Source organism: Erinaceus europaeus, chromosome 7 (assembly GCF_950295315.1).
Source record: "Erinaceus europaeus chromosome 7, mEriEur2.1, whole genome shotgun sequence".
In the NCBI taxonomy this organism is placed as follows: domain Eukaryota; kingdom Metazoa; phylum Chordata; class Mammalia; order Eulipotyphla; family Erinaceidae; genus Erinaceus; species Erinaceus europaeus.
This window is the reverse complement of record NC_080168.1, coordinates 98733267-98751514: the sequence shown is the minus strand read 5'-3', so window position 1 is coordinate 98751514 and position 18248 is coordinate 98733267. Positions and strand designations below refer to the sequence as shown.

The window sequence follows — 18248 nt, the reverse complement described above, 5'->3', positions numbered from 1 at the left end:
TTAGAGATCATCTCAACTTTTTATTGGTATCCATAACAGCAAGTTAACCATCCATTTTCTATTGGATTAGAAGTTGCAATTTTCACTCTAGAGCTGAGAAATCTGTGACTAGCTCCAGCTTTAGTGAGCAGGTACAGTTCAGAAAGACTTGGAATGAATATGAGGAATTACTAGTTAGGAATAAAGACAACCAGAGCATTCTAGCAGAAAAGCTGCAGACTGAATGAGGACACACCTGGTATAACCATCCCTTCTCTTACCACAGAGTGGCTGACTAACAAAATAACTCTGTGGGATAAGACCCTTTCTTCACCTACCGTGGAAAAGTGGTAGACGAGGAGTGTTAAGATCTTGGTGCACAAAAATCTATTGGTTAACACAGACTAGTGACAAATCACAAAAATTTATGGAACTGAATTAGAAGTGGGTCATGTAGGGGTATGGGTTTAGCATAATGGTCATGCAAAGAAACTTTCATGCCTGAAGCTTTCAAGTCCCAGGTTCAGTCCCCCACAGCACTACAATCCAGAGTTGAGCAGTGCTCTTAAAAAAAAAAAAGGAAAAAAAGAAGAAATTAACATGACCCACTGCTTTTTTTTTTTTCCTTTTTAATATACTTGATAGGACAGAGAGAAATTGAGAGGGGAGGGGAGGGGAGGGGAGATAGCGTGGGGAAAAGATAGACACCTGCAGACCTGCTTCAACACTTGTGAAGCTCTTCCCCCCCCCCCACCACCATAGGCTCAAACCTGGGTCCTTGAACATGATAATATGTGCACTTAGCCAGGTGTGCTACCACCCAGCCCGGTCATATTAATTTCTATTAGGTTAAGCCACATGAAATTGTTGCTCTTTCATTAGTTTTGACTGGCAAAAATGCAAGTTGAGGTGGTTCAACCTGACAGGGAAAGCCATACTATGAACATTCTCTGCCCCCATCTGTCCTGCTGATACAGATCGGGTGGGAGAGGATTTGCATCTAAAAGGCCGAGACATGTATTTAACCTTCCCTGGATCTTGGTTGTTCTACTGATGGCCATTGGGGACATCCAGGAAAGGTAGGAAAAGAAATAGCTGGTGTGGAGGCCATGTGAATGAGGCACTGGGACTCCAATAAGAAGTACCATTATGTCTGAGTTTTTTGGGTTTTGTTTGTTTGTTTGTCTCTTTTTTTTTTTTTTGCAAGAATTCACATAAAATCTGATCTGTAAAAGGATAGTTTGAGAGTTTTATTACACTTTTACAAAATGGGTACTATAGAACATGAGGTTTATGTTTTTTATAAAGGGACCCAAAATAAAGTTTTGGAATTCTGAAATACTGAGGTCTTAGAACTATAAATCCAGAGAGCCATGAACAAGAAAGTCGATTATGTCATTTCATGAAAGGCAGAAAAGAATTTTCATTCTTGATGTTGTTAATCTCCCTCCGGTGGGTTAATGTCATGTTTAAGGAAAATATATTCAGAGCAACTCTGAAGTCTAGTGGGTGAAAAACACTGCTCAGCTCATAAATGGAGGTGACTCTTGGGGAATGGCTAAATACAGAAAGAAAGGTCATCTTTTGAGCTTTTTAAAAACTATTTAGAAAAAAGATACTGTTCAAACCACATGTCAGAGAGAACTCTTGTCACTTTGTACACACACAACCAGAAGCTGCCACTGGCCTTCCTGGCTCATAGCTGTGTTTGGAGTGTTTATATAGAGACTTGACAGTTGCTTGTCTCAAATCTGAGCTGTGCCTACTTACTCAATTTGTTCGATACCTTTTTACTATACATTATCAATCACTTTGGTCCAGAAAGCAGTTGAGGTAATTGAGCAAAAGGTTGATTTTTTTTTCTTTTTTTTTTTTTTTTTTGCCTCCAGGGTTATCACTGGGGCTCGGTGCCTGCACTAGGAATCCACTGCTCCTGGAGGCTCTACCCCCCCTTGTTGCCCTTGTTGTTATCCTTGTTTTTATTGCTGCCGTTGTTGTTGGATAGGACAGAGAGAAATGGAGAGAGGAGGGGAAGACAGAGAGGGGAGAGAAAGATAGACACCTGCAGACCTGCTTCACCGCTTGTGAGGTGACCCCCCTGCAGGTGGGGTGCCGGGGGCTCAAACCGGGATCCTTACACCATCGGTCCTTGCACTTTGCATCATGTGCGCTTAACCCTCTGTGATACTGCCCAACCTTGTTTTTTTTTTTTTAATTAGTGCTGTAATAATGATTTACAAGATTACAGAGTGGGGGTAGATAGTTTCACAGCACATTCATCACCAACATTCTGGGTCCCCCACCACCACCCCCTAACAATGACACCAGTATAGTTCTCACAGAAGTTGATTTGTTTGTTGAAGCTCTCCCATAATGAATGGTAGGAATACCTTGCACTCGGTGCAGGCAGATGAAGCTGTGGTGCAGTTGTATCACACACAAACATAAATGAGGAGCCCCACTATTCCCCATGAGCTGAGGAATAAAGAATGCCATAGGGAAGGGGAGAGGCTGGGAGGGGCACATCTGATTAAGCACACACATTGAATGCATAAGGACTAGGTTCAAGCCTGACTCACTGGAGGACAACTTCATGAGCAGTGAAGCAAGTCCTGCAGGTGTCTCTCTGTCTCTCTCCCTCTCTATGTATCCTCCCCCTCTCAATTTCTCTCTGTCCTATCAAAACAGGAGAATATGGCCGCCAGGAGTGGTGAAGTGGTCATGCAGGCACCAGACCCCAGCAATAACCCTAGTGACATAAAAAACCTAAAATAATAATAATTGTTTAATTAATTAATTCCATCGGTTTTTATTTTATTTTTTTGTTTTTATTTATTTATTTATTATTGGATAGAGACAGAGAGACATTGAGAGAGAAGGGGGAGGTCCTGAGTTCGATCCCTGGCAGCACATGTGCCAGAGTGATGTCTGGTTCTTTCTCTCTCCTCCTATCTTCCTCGTTAATAAACAAATAGCATCTTAAAAAAATAAAAAATAAAAATAAATAAACTTGCCATTCAATTCACTCTATTTTCTTTTCTTTTTAACTTATTTATTTATTATTGGATTGAGATAATGAGAAATGAGAGGGGATGGTTAGGTAGAGAGGAAGAGAGACAGAGAGACACCTGCAGCCCTGCTTCACCACTCGTGAAGCTTTCCCCCTGCAGGTGGAGACCAGGAGCTTGAACCTGGGTCCTTGTGCACTGTGATGTGAGCACTTAACCAGGTGCACCACCACCTGGCCCCCCAATTGGTATTTTTTAAAAAAGCAAATGACTTAGCAACTCCTTAAGTTTTAGTACCATTTTTTAATTTAAAAAACTTAAATAAATGGCAAAAAATGTAACAACTTATTTTATGAGATATTTTCAGGTTCTTTCATGTCTCAGAAGAAATGAGGGTCTTAAAATTATTTATCATAAATTGTATATATATATATATACAGTTATAGAAGTATAAGAATGAAAAACATATTGTACTATGTACAAATAGGTTATGCTAGGAAGTAGAAATATTCCTTAAATGAACAGTGGTAGCTGCCTACTAGTAGTGAACAAAAACTAAGTGATACAATCAGGTTAGAGTTGTGCTGCTCACATAAAATGGAAAGACATTTGCAGCCATCTGAATGAAGGGCTGTTTTCTTTCAAGGTTAATTTAAGACCTTTTGCATGATGATTATCCTTAACTTTACACTGTACCTCACTTTAAAAAAAAATATGTTAGTAAACCTAATTCAAGTTTCTGTTTAGTTAATGTTTATTTTAGTACTGAAACAAGCTACAAATGTTTAGGCCTTTTTACAAAAAAAAAAAACAAAAGAAAAGAAAAACAACACTTTCTTCTTTTCCTTCTAGTCTGGGCATTTTAGTCATCTAGGTATCAGCTTTAAGTACCTAGACTCCCTGAGATCACGGTTTAGACACAGGAGGGCTGGGAAACACCTTGGTTACTCTGAAGCCTGTCAGTGAGATTCAGTGTATTTTCCCCTTTCATTTGGAGAGATACTGATTTGATGTACAATTGCAGAAATTTTATTCCCTTTCTTAAAGAATGTTATTAAAAATGTTATTCCCTTTCTTAAAAATGCTATTCCCTTTCTTAAAGACTGTACTTTGAATTTTACTAAACTCATGCAACGTACAGATTAACCTGTAGAAAACTAGACATTGGAAGTCAGGAGGTAGCGCAGCGGGTTAAGCACAGGTGGCACAAAGCACAAGGACTGGAGTAAGGATCCTGGTTCAAGCCCCCAGGGGAGTCGCTTCACAGGCGGTGAAGCAGGTCTGCAGGTGTCTGTCTTTCTCTCCCCCTCTCTGTTTTCCCCTCCTCTCTCCATTTCTCTCTGTCCTATGCAACAATGACGACAATAATAATAACTACAATAAAACAACAAGGGCAACAAAAGGGAATAAATAAATATTTTTTAAAAGAAGAAGAAGAAAAGACAACTAGACGTTAAAGTCCATGGAGCTTGAGCTTGATCTTTACAGAATACTTTTGATTTGAACATTATATTAATCCAAAGCATTTCTTCAAAATTCTTTATTGTTACTGATATCTTACCCTGGAAAAAAGCTCACTGTCATTCCTTATATGTCAGAAGTTTAAGTGAATCATTGGATTGAGATTTTCATCACAGTGTATATAGTCTTTTTTTTTTCCTGCAAATTCATGAGTTGCAGTACACATAAGAGTAAACCATTAGTTAATTATCTTTATGTATTTCACTAAGTATAGTCACCCAAGTCCATCCATTTTGTCCCGAAGTACACAATATCATCTGTATCTAATGTGCGCATAGACTTAATATTGATAGAAAGAAAGTCACCAGAATTGCCTATATATGCACCGTGGAGGTCCCAGGTTTCATCCGCATTACTGCATATGCCAGATCTGAGCAGTTGCCTTGCCTCTCTTATAAAAATAAATGAACAAAATAGGTATTTTAAAAGGATAATAAAAAGGACAATTGTTCTGAAAGTCATACCTTTAAAGGAGGCTTCTTTAGAGCTTTAAAAGGGCCTTCTTTAGATCCTCTACAGCTGGTAGTGAAAGGAGAATCTCAAAGTGGAGTAAGATTAACTCCTAATCCTTAGGATTCCATTTTCAACAAGCAAGGAAGGCAAATCAGAACTGGTCCCTCTGAGGAAACCATGGGCTTCCTGACTAGCAGCAATGTGAGTTCTGAGCGATCCCCAAATAAGGTGCATCTGGAAATGGAAATCAAGGCCACAAGGGATAGCTTCTCTGGGCTTGGGTCCATACTTGACTTTTTATTTTAAGGAAGAGAACAGGTTTCCTCAGAAAATTATACAGGGGATTAAGAGAATTCGACAACTAGGGTTGTTTTCAAGTTAAAAAGTGATCTCAAGGAAGTTATTTAAGTTTTCTGGACTTTAATTTCCCTATGGGGGGAAAAATGGAAATATAAGACCTAGGCCCTTTTACTCACCAAGAGGCAGATATTAAAAAAGTAGAAAGGGGGCTAGGGAGATAGAATAATGATTATGATAAAGATTTTTCATGCCTGAGGCTCTGAGTTCCCAGGTTCAATTCCCAACGTCACCATAAACCAGAGTTGAGCAGTTCTATGGAGAGAGAGATATTAAAATAAATAATGTTAAAATAAACAAAAAGTAGAAAGGATTTTAGCTTCTCTGTGGGACAGGCATTGCAAAATGGCATTCATTATAGTAACATTAATTACTGGAAAAGCCTATTGTTAGTAGTAAAAACATACTGATAATATATGAGAAAGGATTAATATTTACAGTTAATACCAGTCAATCCTTCTTTTAAAACATGATGGTTCACCATGACTGATGACAAACACGCTAGGGAAGACTGGATTCTCAGTATCAACACTTCTTTCTGAGCAAGGAGATGACTCAAGGAAGGTAAAAGACTAACAGTTTGTTTGGTGACCCAAAAGTTTTCCAAACGAAACTTCCTTTCCCTTTTTATGAATGGCAGTAGTATTACGCTTCCGTCTGCATTTTCCACCGAAGCCATTCATAAAAATCAAAACAAAATAACAACAATTAAAAAAAAACAAAAACCTTTCTCGGTGCAGTCTGGAGCCATTGGGTGCCAAAAGGCTGGGGAATGCTCCCGGCAGCCCTCATGCAGCCTGCACTGAAAGTATTCAAGGGTTTGTTTGTTTGGTGGTCCAAAAGTATGAAGTGCTGTGTGGAAGGGCAGCTATTAGAAGTTCTGTGACATGGACTAGGCCGGGTGCCAGCGCTGGCAGGGTTTCAGACATTGTCTTTCCTCTCATTGAAGTGTCGGGACCTAATTCATGGAAAATTGGGTGAGCTGGCAGCCCTTTCAGAGGATTTCATTGAGCCCTGCAGTGTGCAGAAGTCACATGAATGCAGGAGCCTCAGCCAAGAAAGGAGGGGGGACTGGGGACTTCTGAGCAGTAGGAACCAGTCAGCCTGCAAGGGCCTGTGGGGATTTGAAGCTGCCTCAGAGTAAACATGTGTACAGGTGTAATTGGCAGGAAAAAAAGAGTAGGAAGAAAAGTGGTCTAGTCTTACAGATGATTCTTTTGAAATGAATACTCTCAGCACGTGGTTTTCAATCCTAAGGGGAGAGGAGTCTTTTGGTTCTGTTCCACTTGGAGAAAAATATCATTGCAAAACCTGGGCTTATATGATATCATGTTTACTGTGATTTCAAGCCAAAAGGAAGCACTCTTCTTTTTCCCCAGTGAACATTATGTTACCCCCCCCAATCTAGTTCATCTAAGAAAAAAATTCTGATGATTTTTCTATTTTTTCCCATTTTTTTTGTTAACCTTGTTGGTATTGTTGCCATTGCTGACGTTGTTGGACAGGACAGAGAGAAATGGGGAGAGGAGAGAAATACAGACACCTGATGACCTGTTTCACCGCTTGTGAAGACACACACACACACACACACACACACACACACCACCGCAGGTGGGAAGCCAGGGGCTCCAACCAGGATCCTTGCGCCGGTCCTTACACTTTGCGCCATCTGCGCTTAACCCACTGTGCTACCACCTGACCACTGATTTTTCTATTTTTTAATTGCTTGGTTAGCACTAGAGCTTGGTGCCTACATGACGACTCCACTGGTCCTGGCAGCCTTTATTTTTTCTTATTTTGATAGAGAGTAAGAGGTAGAGAGGATGAGAGTTTTGTGTCTGAAACACCAAAGGTCCCAGGTTCAACCTCCAGGACCACTATAAGCCAGAGCTGAGCACTGTTCTGCTAAAAATAAACAATAAGTCAAATAAATGAATAGACGTCTGTGCCTTATAAAAACAGGTGGGGGAGGAGAGATAGCGGCAGCATTGCTCCACCATTTGTGAAGCCCCGCACACCCTGTAGGTGGGGGTTGGGGTCTTCACACATGGTAACATGTGCTCTACCAGGGGCACTACCACCGCACCTCTGCTGATTTTTACATGAGTTAATATGTTAGCAATAAGGTGTCAAACTATCAGACATTCTGAGAGGAAAGAAAATGAATAAGTGCCCTACCCTTTCGTGATATCATTTCCCTTCCCCTGACTTTGTATAGTGCTGGTAGTAATATAAAATGAAATGGGAGAATTATAGCAGTTTTCTGTCTTTCCTTTGTATCATTAAAATATACCACTGTCCATATCAGAGAGGCTCAGTTGGGCAGGAGAGGTGATTCAATAATAAACACATACTTGGCTGGCTAAGAACCCCACACTGAATAAGTGTAGCGGAGCCGTGCTCTGTGTGCTGATTCTCTGTCTCTCTCGGCAATTTGAAGTGACTCAGGTCTTCACAAATCGCTGTGATATGTACACAGAATGTATAAGGTTTATACTGAGACATGAGAGTAAGTATGGCGTAGGCCAGAGTGAACAAATCCACAGAGAAATGTTTGCAAATCACATTCTGATTTGACTTGCAAACATATGAAGAATTAAACTCGAATAGATCAGCGCGAAAAGACTCAATTTTAAAATGGACCAAAGTTACAAATACTAGTGCACAAAGAGGCTCAACAATTTTAGTCATCGAGGAAATCCCAACGTAAGCCACAATAATGCTCACCTTCAAACTCAGCAGGATGTCTGTAACTAAAAAGGCAGACAATAACAACTACTGGTGTGTGTGGGGGGGGGGGGCCGGGTAAGCCAGAATTTTCCTATGTTACTGGTAGTAGCGTTAAATGGTGAAACTGCTTCGAAAACCAATTTGGATCCTCATCAAAACGTTGAACAAAGAAATGGCCTGTGTCACACAGAAATTTTACTTTCGTCATATCCCCAAGAGAAATGAAACCAAGTCCACTCTAAAACTTATATGTATGAGCATTGATGGTTGTATTATTCATTATAATCAAAAGGTGAAAATAACAGAAATATCCATGACATTTGATAGGAGCTGATAGCATTATGCTAAATGGAAGTCGGACATGAAAGATGATGAATAGTATAATTGTATCGACTCAAAATTCCCAGGCAGAATTACAGAATCAGAACATAAAGTAATAAATACATAGCCTGTTCACTATTCATGTGGCCCAGGTCAGAATCCCATCACCACATGAAAAGGAAGATGGCACTGGGGGAAACTCAAGTACTAATGTTCTCGTTCTCTCTCTCCCTGCCACCCTCCCACCCCTGCCTCTCTGTCTCTCTGAATGAAAAGATGTACAAGAGTGGTGAAATCATGCATGGGCATCTCCTGGAGAGGGAAGTAAGTTAGGAGGGAAGGGAGAATGATCACTCATAGGGACAGGTTTCCTTTTGAAGTGGAGAAACTGTTCTTAAACTAGATTGAAGTTACTACTCTACCATGCTCCGATTGCATTTAAAATGTTTTGAATTACACATTTCAAAATGAGCAGATTTTATGTTATAGAAATTATATTTCAGCAACAAATATATATTTTTAAAAATACAACTAGTTAGATCCTTTTACTCCAAATGTTTTGTGATACATAGACTGAAAATAGTGTTAATTAGGGGCCAGCTGGTGGCGCATGTGGTTAAGCGCTCATATTAGTGTGCAAGGACCCAGGTTCAAGCCCCTAGTCCCCACCTGCAGGGGGAAAGCTTCACAAGTGGTGAAGCAGGGCTGCAGGTGTCTCTCTGTCTCTCTTCCTCTCTACCTAGCCATCCCCTCTCATTTCTCATTATCTCAATCCAATAATAAATAAAAAAGTTAAAAAGAAAAGAAAATAGAGTGAATTGAATGACAAGTTTATTTATTTTTATTTTTTATTTTTTTAAGATGCTATTTGTTTATTAACGAGGAAGATAGGAGGAGAGAGAAAGAACCAGACATCACTCTGGCACATGTGCTGCCAGGGATCAAACTCAGGACCTCATGCTTGAGAGTCCAAAGCTTTATCACTGCGCCACCTCCCGGACCATGGCAAGTTTATTTATATGAAGCATATGTCACAGCTCTAATTGGGATTGTTTCATTGACATAAATGGGTTATTTCTTCCTAACATACAGTGCACGAGAATAAATACCCTTTAACCTTAGATAGACCTTTTTTTTGCCATTTTACTTTGTTAGAAAATATCTGTATTTAAAATATTTGAATTTCAGGGGGCCGGCGGTAGGTAGCCTACCGGGCTAAGCGCACATGGTGTAAAGTGCAAGATCCCGGTTTGAGACCCTGGCTACCTACCTTGCTTCACAGGTGGTGAAGCAGGTCTGCAAGTGTCTACCCCCTCCCCCCAGCCTTTCCCCTCTTCTCTCCATTTCGCTCTGTCGTATCTATCCAAAAAAAAAAAAAATGGAGAAAATGGCTTCCAGGAGCAGTGGAATTGTAATGCAGACACCGATCCCCAGTGATAACCTTGAAGGCAATAAATAAATAAGTACTTGAATTGTTTTCATTAGGTATGTTTCCTTTTAAGATGTAACTGTTCTTTTTTTTTTTTCTTTCTTTCTTAGCCACAACAAGTGGTTCAGAAGAAGCCTGCTCAGGTAAGAAATTATCATTACATTTTTTTTTCCTCCTGGTTTGTATTAAAAAGTAAAGTGAAAAAATGACACCAATTGAAATGATTAATTCATATTTTTCATCTCTTCATTTATTTATTTGCATGTGGCAAAGGAGAGAGAGAGAGAGAGCCAGAGCATGACTATGGAACATGAAGTACCAGGGACCACACTCATAACACCTCAGGCTTTTGAGTCCAAAGCCTTACTCACCATGCTGCCTCCCAGGCCACTATTCATATTTATTCTAATTTTGATTTGTGTAATTTTTTATTTTTAACTGGAGCACAGCTCAGCCCTGGCTCATTGTGGTGCAGGAGACTGAACCTGGGACTTTGGAGCCTCAGGCATGAGAATCTCTTTGCATTGTCATTATACTATCTATCACATCCCTAATCTAGTTTCAGCTATAAATTCTTAATTTGACTGACCCCTTCAGAAAAAAATCAAGAGTAGTCTGAGATTGTATCATTGGAAGCCTTAAAAGAACATGTCTTGAAACATAGAAAACAAATAAAATACTTTAAAAAATAAAAATAAAGGGAGTCGGGCAGTAGCACAGTGGGTTAAGCACAGGTGGCACAAGCACAAGGACCGGCATAAGAATCCCAGTTCGAGCCCCCGGCTCCCCACCTGCAGGGGAGTCGCTTCACAGGCGGTGAAGCAGGTCTGCAGGTGTCTGTCTTTCTCTCATCCTCTCTGTCTCCCCCTGCTCTCTCCATTTCTCTCTGTCCTATCCAACAGCAACAATAATAACTACAACAATAAAAACAAGGGCAACAAAAGGGAATAAATAAATAATAAGTATTTTTTAAAAAACTAAAAACCTTTGCAGCTAAGGAGGTAACTTGAAGGAAAGGGTATGCTGACACGCAGGAGACTCCCAGTCCCATCCCTGGTGCTACATGAGACAACGGTGTTCTGCTTACTTGCTGTCCCTTGCTCACTTTTAGAAAATCAGGTTGAGGGAGTCGGGCGGTAGCGCAGCGGGTTAAGCACATGTGGCGCAAAGCGCAAGGACCAGAATAAGGATCCCAGTTCGAACCCCCGGCTCCCCACCTGCAGGGGAGTCACTTCACAGGCAGTAAAACAGGTCTGAAAAAAAATCAGGTTGAATTTTTTAAATATTAATTTAAAAAGTTATGACCTTTGGGTCAGGGAGATAGCATAATGGTTATATAAATAATTTTTATGCATAAGGTTCCCAGGTCCCAGGTTCAATTCCTGGCACCACCAAAAGCCAGAGCTAAGCAGCACACTGATAAAAAGAAACAAGAAAACAAATTCCAAGTTTACTACGAATAAATAAGACCTTTATTTAAGTACCTCATACAAAACATATTTAATCTAGTGTGTTTTGCCAATTCATCAACGGCAAGTTTTGTCTTTCTACCTGACTCTTCATGGTCCACTGACTTGATGTGGACCTCATTAGCTGTAAAATAGATCATGATTCATGACTGGGAAACTGAGTTAAACTTGGTTTTGCTGACTGATGGACTCTCCAGTCTTGCTTCAGTGACTGAATCAGCCTCTGAAGTCTTTATCACATCAAAAGTTCACACCAGCTTTGCTTCTGTTGCTGCTTGCCCTAACTATAGTCTGTACACAGAAACATACAAATCATATTTGTAAAGAAACTATATCTTGAGGAAAAGAAAGCTGAAGAAAAAATCAATTTTAATTGCCAAGTAGACCGGTTGTTATTACAGTACTCAAAGGTCCTGTTGTTCTCCTTTGCTGGTTTAAAGAGATGCTGGAGAAAGCTAGGTGCATCGTGGAGGACCTCCAGAAACAATGTTGTGGGTTACCCAGGGTGTGTGTTTGTTTGTTTTTGCACTCCCACCAATAATGTAGCAGAGTCCCTTTTTTCTGTACAACCATGTAAAGGTATATAGATGTATACACCACATCCATGTATGCCTGAATCCTACCCAGTGGTGTGTGCTAGAGTCAGCTTTTATGAGGCAACCGTGGAGATCTTCTTTTTATTAACTTTTATCTTATTTTAATTGTATTTCATTTATTACTGGATAGAGGCAGAGGGAAATTGAGAGGGGCGAGGGAGAGAGGCAGAGAGACACTTGCAGCAGTGCTTCACTGCCGGTGGGGACCAGAGGCTTGAGGACTGTAGTGTGTGAGTTTAACCAGGTGTGCCATTACCTGGGCCTGGGATCTTCCGAATCATGCATTCAGAAATGTCCAATAGGTGGAGGCTGGTGCTGGTGCACTTTGTTCCCTACATAATACCAGGAGTAGGGATGCAGGTTCAAGTCCCTGTACCCACCTGTAGGGGGCAGACTTCACAAGTGGTGAAGCAGTGCTACAGGTTTCATCTCTATCTTACCCCTCCCCTCTCAATTTCTGTCTTTACTGCCAAATGTAAAGAAAACTAAATTAGAAAGAAATGTCACATATGTAGGTTGAAATCCACTGTGGGAGTATTTACAACACGAAAGTTGCTAAATACTACAAATCAGTGTGTTTTCTTTTCTGAGCAGATTCTCTTTTTCCCCCTTTATTTTGTATTATCTGTATTTATTATTGGATAGAGACATCCAGAAAGAGAGAGGGAGAGAGACAGAAAGATATCTGCAACACTGCTTCACCACTTGCAAAGCTTTCCTCCTGCAGGTGGGGGTGGGGGCGCAAACCTAGGTCCTTGCACATTGTAACGTGTGCTCTCAATCAGGTGCGCCACCACCCAGCCCCCCATTTTTTAATACAATAAAATTCTTTCTTACTTAGATATTCCACTGTGAGTCCAAGATGACTCATACATTTGCTGTCCCACATGATGACTCTGCAACCCAGGTTGTTTTTGTATTTGTCCTGAAAGGGATGAATTGACACTAATGGGCATTAGCACAGAAAACAGTTGTATTATTCATATGGAACTGTCAGAGCAGATTTTTTTTTTAATAAAAAGGAAACATTGATTAAACCATAGGATAAGAGGGGTATAATTATTCCACACAATTCCCACCACCAGAACTCTGTATCCCATCCCCTCCCCTGATAGCTTTCCTATTCTTTAACCCTCTGGGAGTATGGACCCAGAGTCACTGTGGGATGCAGAAGATGGAAGGTCTGGCTTCTGTAATTGCTTCCCCGCTGAACATGGGCTTTGACAGTTCAATCCATACTCCCAGCCTGTCTTTCTCTTTCCATAGTGGAATGGAGTTCTGGAGAATCAGAGCTTCAGGACATATTGGTGGGGTTGTCTGTCCAGGGAAGTCTAGTTGGCATCATGCTAGCATCTGAAACCTGGTGGTTGAAAAGAGAGTTAACATACAAAGCCAAACAAATTGTTGACCAATTATGGACCTAAAGTCTGGAATAGTGCAGATGAAGAGTTGGGGGAGGGGGAGTCCTCTGTTTTGTAGATAGCTAGTAGGCATATTTTAGTTATATTCCAAAGGGCCTGTGGCTAGACTAAGCATTGTTTTTGTTGTTGTTGTTGTTGTTTTGCCTGAGCCTGAAATCTGATGTGCAGGTGGATCCTAGTTATTGTCTGGGGAGATGATGTCATGGCTGGAAAAAAGACCAGAAAGCTGGATCAGGGAAGAGAGTAGCTCCCTAATATGGGAAAGGGGTATAAATATTGTTGACTATAAACCTCATCAATTTGATCTGATCTGGGGCCCATATTCAGCTTAAGAGGCTATGTAGCCTCTGCATCCCTGTAGATCTGAGCTCACATTCTGTGGTCATGAGTAGGAACATTCCAAGCTGCCCCAATATCAGGACCCATCTTCCTCAGGTATAGCATAAGAGTATGTTGTCCAGCCTCCCTTCGGAGGATGGAACATTCTCTACCACTGTTGATCCAAATTGAGGGCAAGGTCCTATGGAGGTCCACAAGGGGGTCTATTATATTGTTCATGATAGAAATGATGGGTAACAATGGTAGAGAATGTTGAGGTCTAGGCCCATCATGTCTGTAGGACTCCCCGACTAGGGTCCCAGCTGATGGGGTGGCCTGATAATGACTAGAGTCATCATTAATGTATGCCATTCTGTTGCCCTTATTCAGCTTTTGCAGTCCTTGCTTTGATGAGGTTAGCTTTGGAGTGAGTCAGAGAACTGTAATAGGAAGTATTACAGTTGAGTGAGGAGGGTATCTGAGTCTAAGTAGACACTATTTCATTAGGAACTTTATACTGACTCACTGCAGACTATTGTGTATTTTTGCTTTCAGGTATATATTTTGCCCTAATTTATGGATATATGTGAACATATGCAGAGCAGATTCTTTTTTTAAATTTTTTATTTGTAAAAAGTAAATATTGACTAACCCAATAAGAGGGGTACAACTTCACACAGTTCCTACCACCAGAACTCTGTATCCCATCCCCTCCCCTGATAGCTTTCCTGTTCTTTAACCCTTTGGGAGTTTGGACCCAAGGTCATTATGGGGTACAGAAGGTGGAAGATCTGGCTTCTGTAATTGCTTCCTGCTGAACATGGGTGTTGACAGGTCGATCCATACTCCCAGCCTGTCTTTCTGTTTCCCTAGTAGGCAAGGAGAGCAGATTCTTAAACATATACCTACGTAGCACTGACCCAACCCTTTAGTGGTTCTGTTTATATGATCTGGAGAGCCAAGTATCAGTTTTTTATGAACTTCCTGAAGTGCTTATAATGTGCAGCTAGGGATGAAAATACATAGTGAACAACACATGAGAGGTTTGAACATTTGTTGAGCAAATGACCCCAGAATGTCTGTGTATCTGAGGCACATAGAGAATAAGAGGTGAATGAATAGAATGCCAAGTGTTGTTTAAGGGGGCAAATCCTAGAAGACTTTAAATGTTGTTTAGTTACAGAAGAGAAAAATGAAGGGGGCCAGGCAGTAGCACACTGGGTTAAGCGCACATAGTATAAAGTGCAAGGATCTGCACAAGGTTCCCAGTTTGAGACCCCAGCTCCCCACCTGCGGGGGGGGGGGGTCACTTTACAATCGGTGTAGCAGGTCTGTAGGTGTCTATCTTTCTTTCTCCTTCTCTGTTTTCCCCATCTCTCTCAATTTCTCTCTGTCCTATCCAATAAAATGGAAAAAATGACCTACAGGAGCAGTGGATTCGTAGTGCTGGCACCAAGTTCCAGAATAACCCTGGAGGAAAAAAAAAAAAAAAGGAAGAAAGAAAGAGGAAAGAAATGTTATGCATTACAAACTATTATATTTACTGTTGACTATAAAACATTAAGCCCCCAATATAGGAAAAAAATAGTAAAATGGAAAAAAAAAATTAACATCCTCAAACTGAAGATAATATTGCTAAATTGCAGGATAATAAAGTCATTCTCATAAGAAATTGGTGAACCGCCTCATAAGAATGAAAAATCTTAATCCAATAATTTATAGTCATGTTTCATTGTTACTCAGTAAAATTATGTAGATCAAAATGCAAAAAATTTGAAAGAAAAAAAGAGAAAGGAAGGAAGGGAGGAAGAAAGGAAAAAGGAGACTTAAATTAGGGTGGGGGTGCGGAGGTAGGTGTTAGACCTGAGATGAATGACATATGCGAAAGTAAAGAAGCAGAAACAAAAAAAATCATAGATAGAAGTTAGTGTGGCCAAAACCAATTACCAGTTGGGTACTAATAAACCAAGAAATGACGTTAGTGAAATCATATATTTCCCCCAAAAGAATCAAGAATGTCAAAGATGCCAGAGACAAATTGGGTTGTTCCTCACTGGTCAATCTGGCTGTCCCAACAAGCCCTGCTCCATATTTGCCCTGGAAAGGGAAGTTCAGACTCAGAAAGAATTTGAGCTCATTGGAGATTCCTTATCTCCACTGTCTTAAGGACACAGCAATGAATTATGTAAACATGGGACTACAAAAGTTCATAGAGGATAATGTAAATTTTACACTAGAGCCCAAATAAGCTCTTCCTTTTCCACGTGTTTCTTTCAAAATACCCTCCCATATGGCTTTTGCATGTGGCAGCTGGATTAAATCAGACACATAGTCTTTCTTTACCAACATTACTTTGAAGGGTTACATTCAGATCCTGTTTTGAGGCGGTGAAGATTTTTAGCACAATTAAATATGGTGCATCTAAGGAAAGAAATGAAAGCAGTGTGAAAGGAAACCTACACTATGTTTTCTGTCCCCATCATCAAACAAATGAATCTTTCTGTGTCCAATTTATTTATGAAATAGAGTAGTAACAGCACCCATTCCCTTACTCCCAAAAACATTTTGAGAGGTTCATAGTTATATAAATTCCAGCAAGTATTATTCTGTTCTGACTTATTTTGGAATGCTAGGTGGGTTTTTTTGGGTGTGTGTGTGTGTGTGTGTGTGTGTGTGTGTGTGTGTGTGTGTGTGTGTGTGTGTGTGCCCAGAGACTGATATTCTTGAAATTATTTTAGAGTTCTAATTAATTGAAAACTACTATCTCTTGACCTCACGTTTTCATTACTTGCCCCTAAAATAAAGAATTTTTTTAAGCTATACCCAATTTTTTTAAGCTATACCCAATCATTAACACAGTCAGAGCCACGTTCCTTCTATGTTTGTCCCATGCATGTAGAAGAATTGTGAAGGCTCTACCTATTGTAGTAGCCTAATTCCCTCAAATTCTGACACCTCTTCAAAGCTTCAGAAGTGCCATTCCTTGACACTAGGAAACAAAGCAACAAAGTTCGTTCTGGGGGTGGGGAGGGTGTTGGAGTTATGATAAATCTCAGAACCTCGATTTGCACTTGGGTTTGCTTATATAAATATGTGTGTCTAGAGAGGAATAAAAATTTAAGGGAAGCCCTACCGCAGGGGGGTTGTGTTTAGGAAGTACACCAGGTAGCATCAGCACAAACCTCATGTGTCCCATAACTCTAGTGGGAGAGGTAATGGTGTCTTAAAAGTTAGAGGGCCAAATCTATAGTGTTCACATGAGCTTTCTTTGGGGTGTTTATCTCCCAAAACAGTAAAAACAAAAATTACTCAGAAGCTCTATTTCATTTTCACTTAAAGTTATAAAATAAGCAGTAAATTGAAATGAACTGATTTCCTAGTTTGTTTAGTTTTGCCTTTTTTTTTTTTTCAGTCAGTTTGAAGTAGTTGCATTCTCAGTCATATGGATTATCTTCTCAACTCTAGTAGGGAAGTAGTGGTAGGTTTTGGCATTGTTGTTTTTGTAAGATACACCACAAGAAAAGCATCAGGTTATATTATTAATGTTAGAGAAATCCCTATTTTTCACACTATTGTTTAGGTGAAAATAAATCTTACCCTATCTTCTATTTCTAGAAAGATTTTTTCAAGTACTTTTTATTGCTCTTTAACATTGGCTCACAAAATTATGAGACTGTAGGGGTATAGTATAGTTTCACCTCCAGCGTGTGTGTCTGTCTCTGTGCGTGTATATAAGTCATCGCCCTGCACTGAAGTCCTATGCCCCTATCCCATAACCACCACAGTTCTCACAAAGTCTAAGATAGTTTGCTTACTTTTTTCTTTAACAAGTTCATTTGTTTTAGTCATCTATTGTCAGCATAGTTTCAGCAGCTGTCCCTTACCTCTATAGTTATTTTACTTAGTCACCTCCATCCATTTTTGTCCTAAATGGTACCACATCATCTTTTTTAAATTGCCAGGTAAAATACTACTGACTGTATATCCTGTAATTCCTTTATCCAGCCAGCTGTCAATGGGCATTTAGGTTGATTCCATGTTTGGGCTATTATGAACAGTGTAGCTATAAACATAGTTCAGATGAATACTTTCATGTCCTTTGGAGATATGCCTGAGAGAGGTATTGTGGGATCATAAGGTATTTCCATTTTTTTTATTTGCTTACTGCTTTCATACTGTTTTCCGTAGGGGCTACCACAGTTTACATTTCCATCAACAGCGTATCAGGGTTCATTTTTCTCCACATCCTCACCCATGCCTGTTTCCTATTTTGTTGATACAGGCCATTTTCACAGGTGTGAAATGGAATCTCACTGTGTTTTCAATTTGCATTTTGCTAATCATAAGTGATGCCAGACATTTTTTTTTTTTTTAATGCTTGTGGACTATCTGAATGTCTTCTCTGGAGAACTGTCTCCTCAGATCTTCTAAAAACAGTTTTGCAGATACTGTTCTTGATTTCCCTCTTTTAAAGCATTAAATAGAGGTTAGAAGTGACTCCTCAATTATGTGGGTTTTTTTTTCCCTCTCCGGAGCCTTACCCAAAGGGAAAACAGGTGTTTGGTATTATTTGTTTATTTGTTTTTCATTGCTCTAAGTTGACACTTTTTAAAAATTTATTTATCTACTTATTGGATAGAGACAGA

The 18248-nt window shown here is 40.0% G+C and overlaps 1 protein-coding gene across 1 annotated transcript in view; it reads left to right on the top strand.

Moving 5' to 3' along the window:
- Positions 1-18248, top strand: part of HMGA2 (high mobility group AT-hook 2) — a 163269-nt gene that overhangs the window by 130621 nt on the left and 14400 nt on the right. The window contains exon 4 of the mRNA XM_060194985.1: positions 9909-9941. Within this exon, the coding sequence (XP_060050968.1) occupies positions 9909-9941 (33 nt within the window). The remainder of the gene's footprint in view (positions 1-9908; positions 9942-18248) is intronic.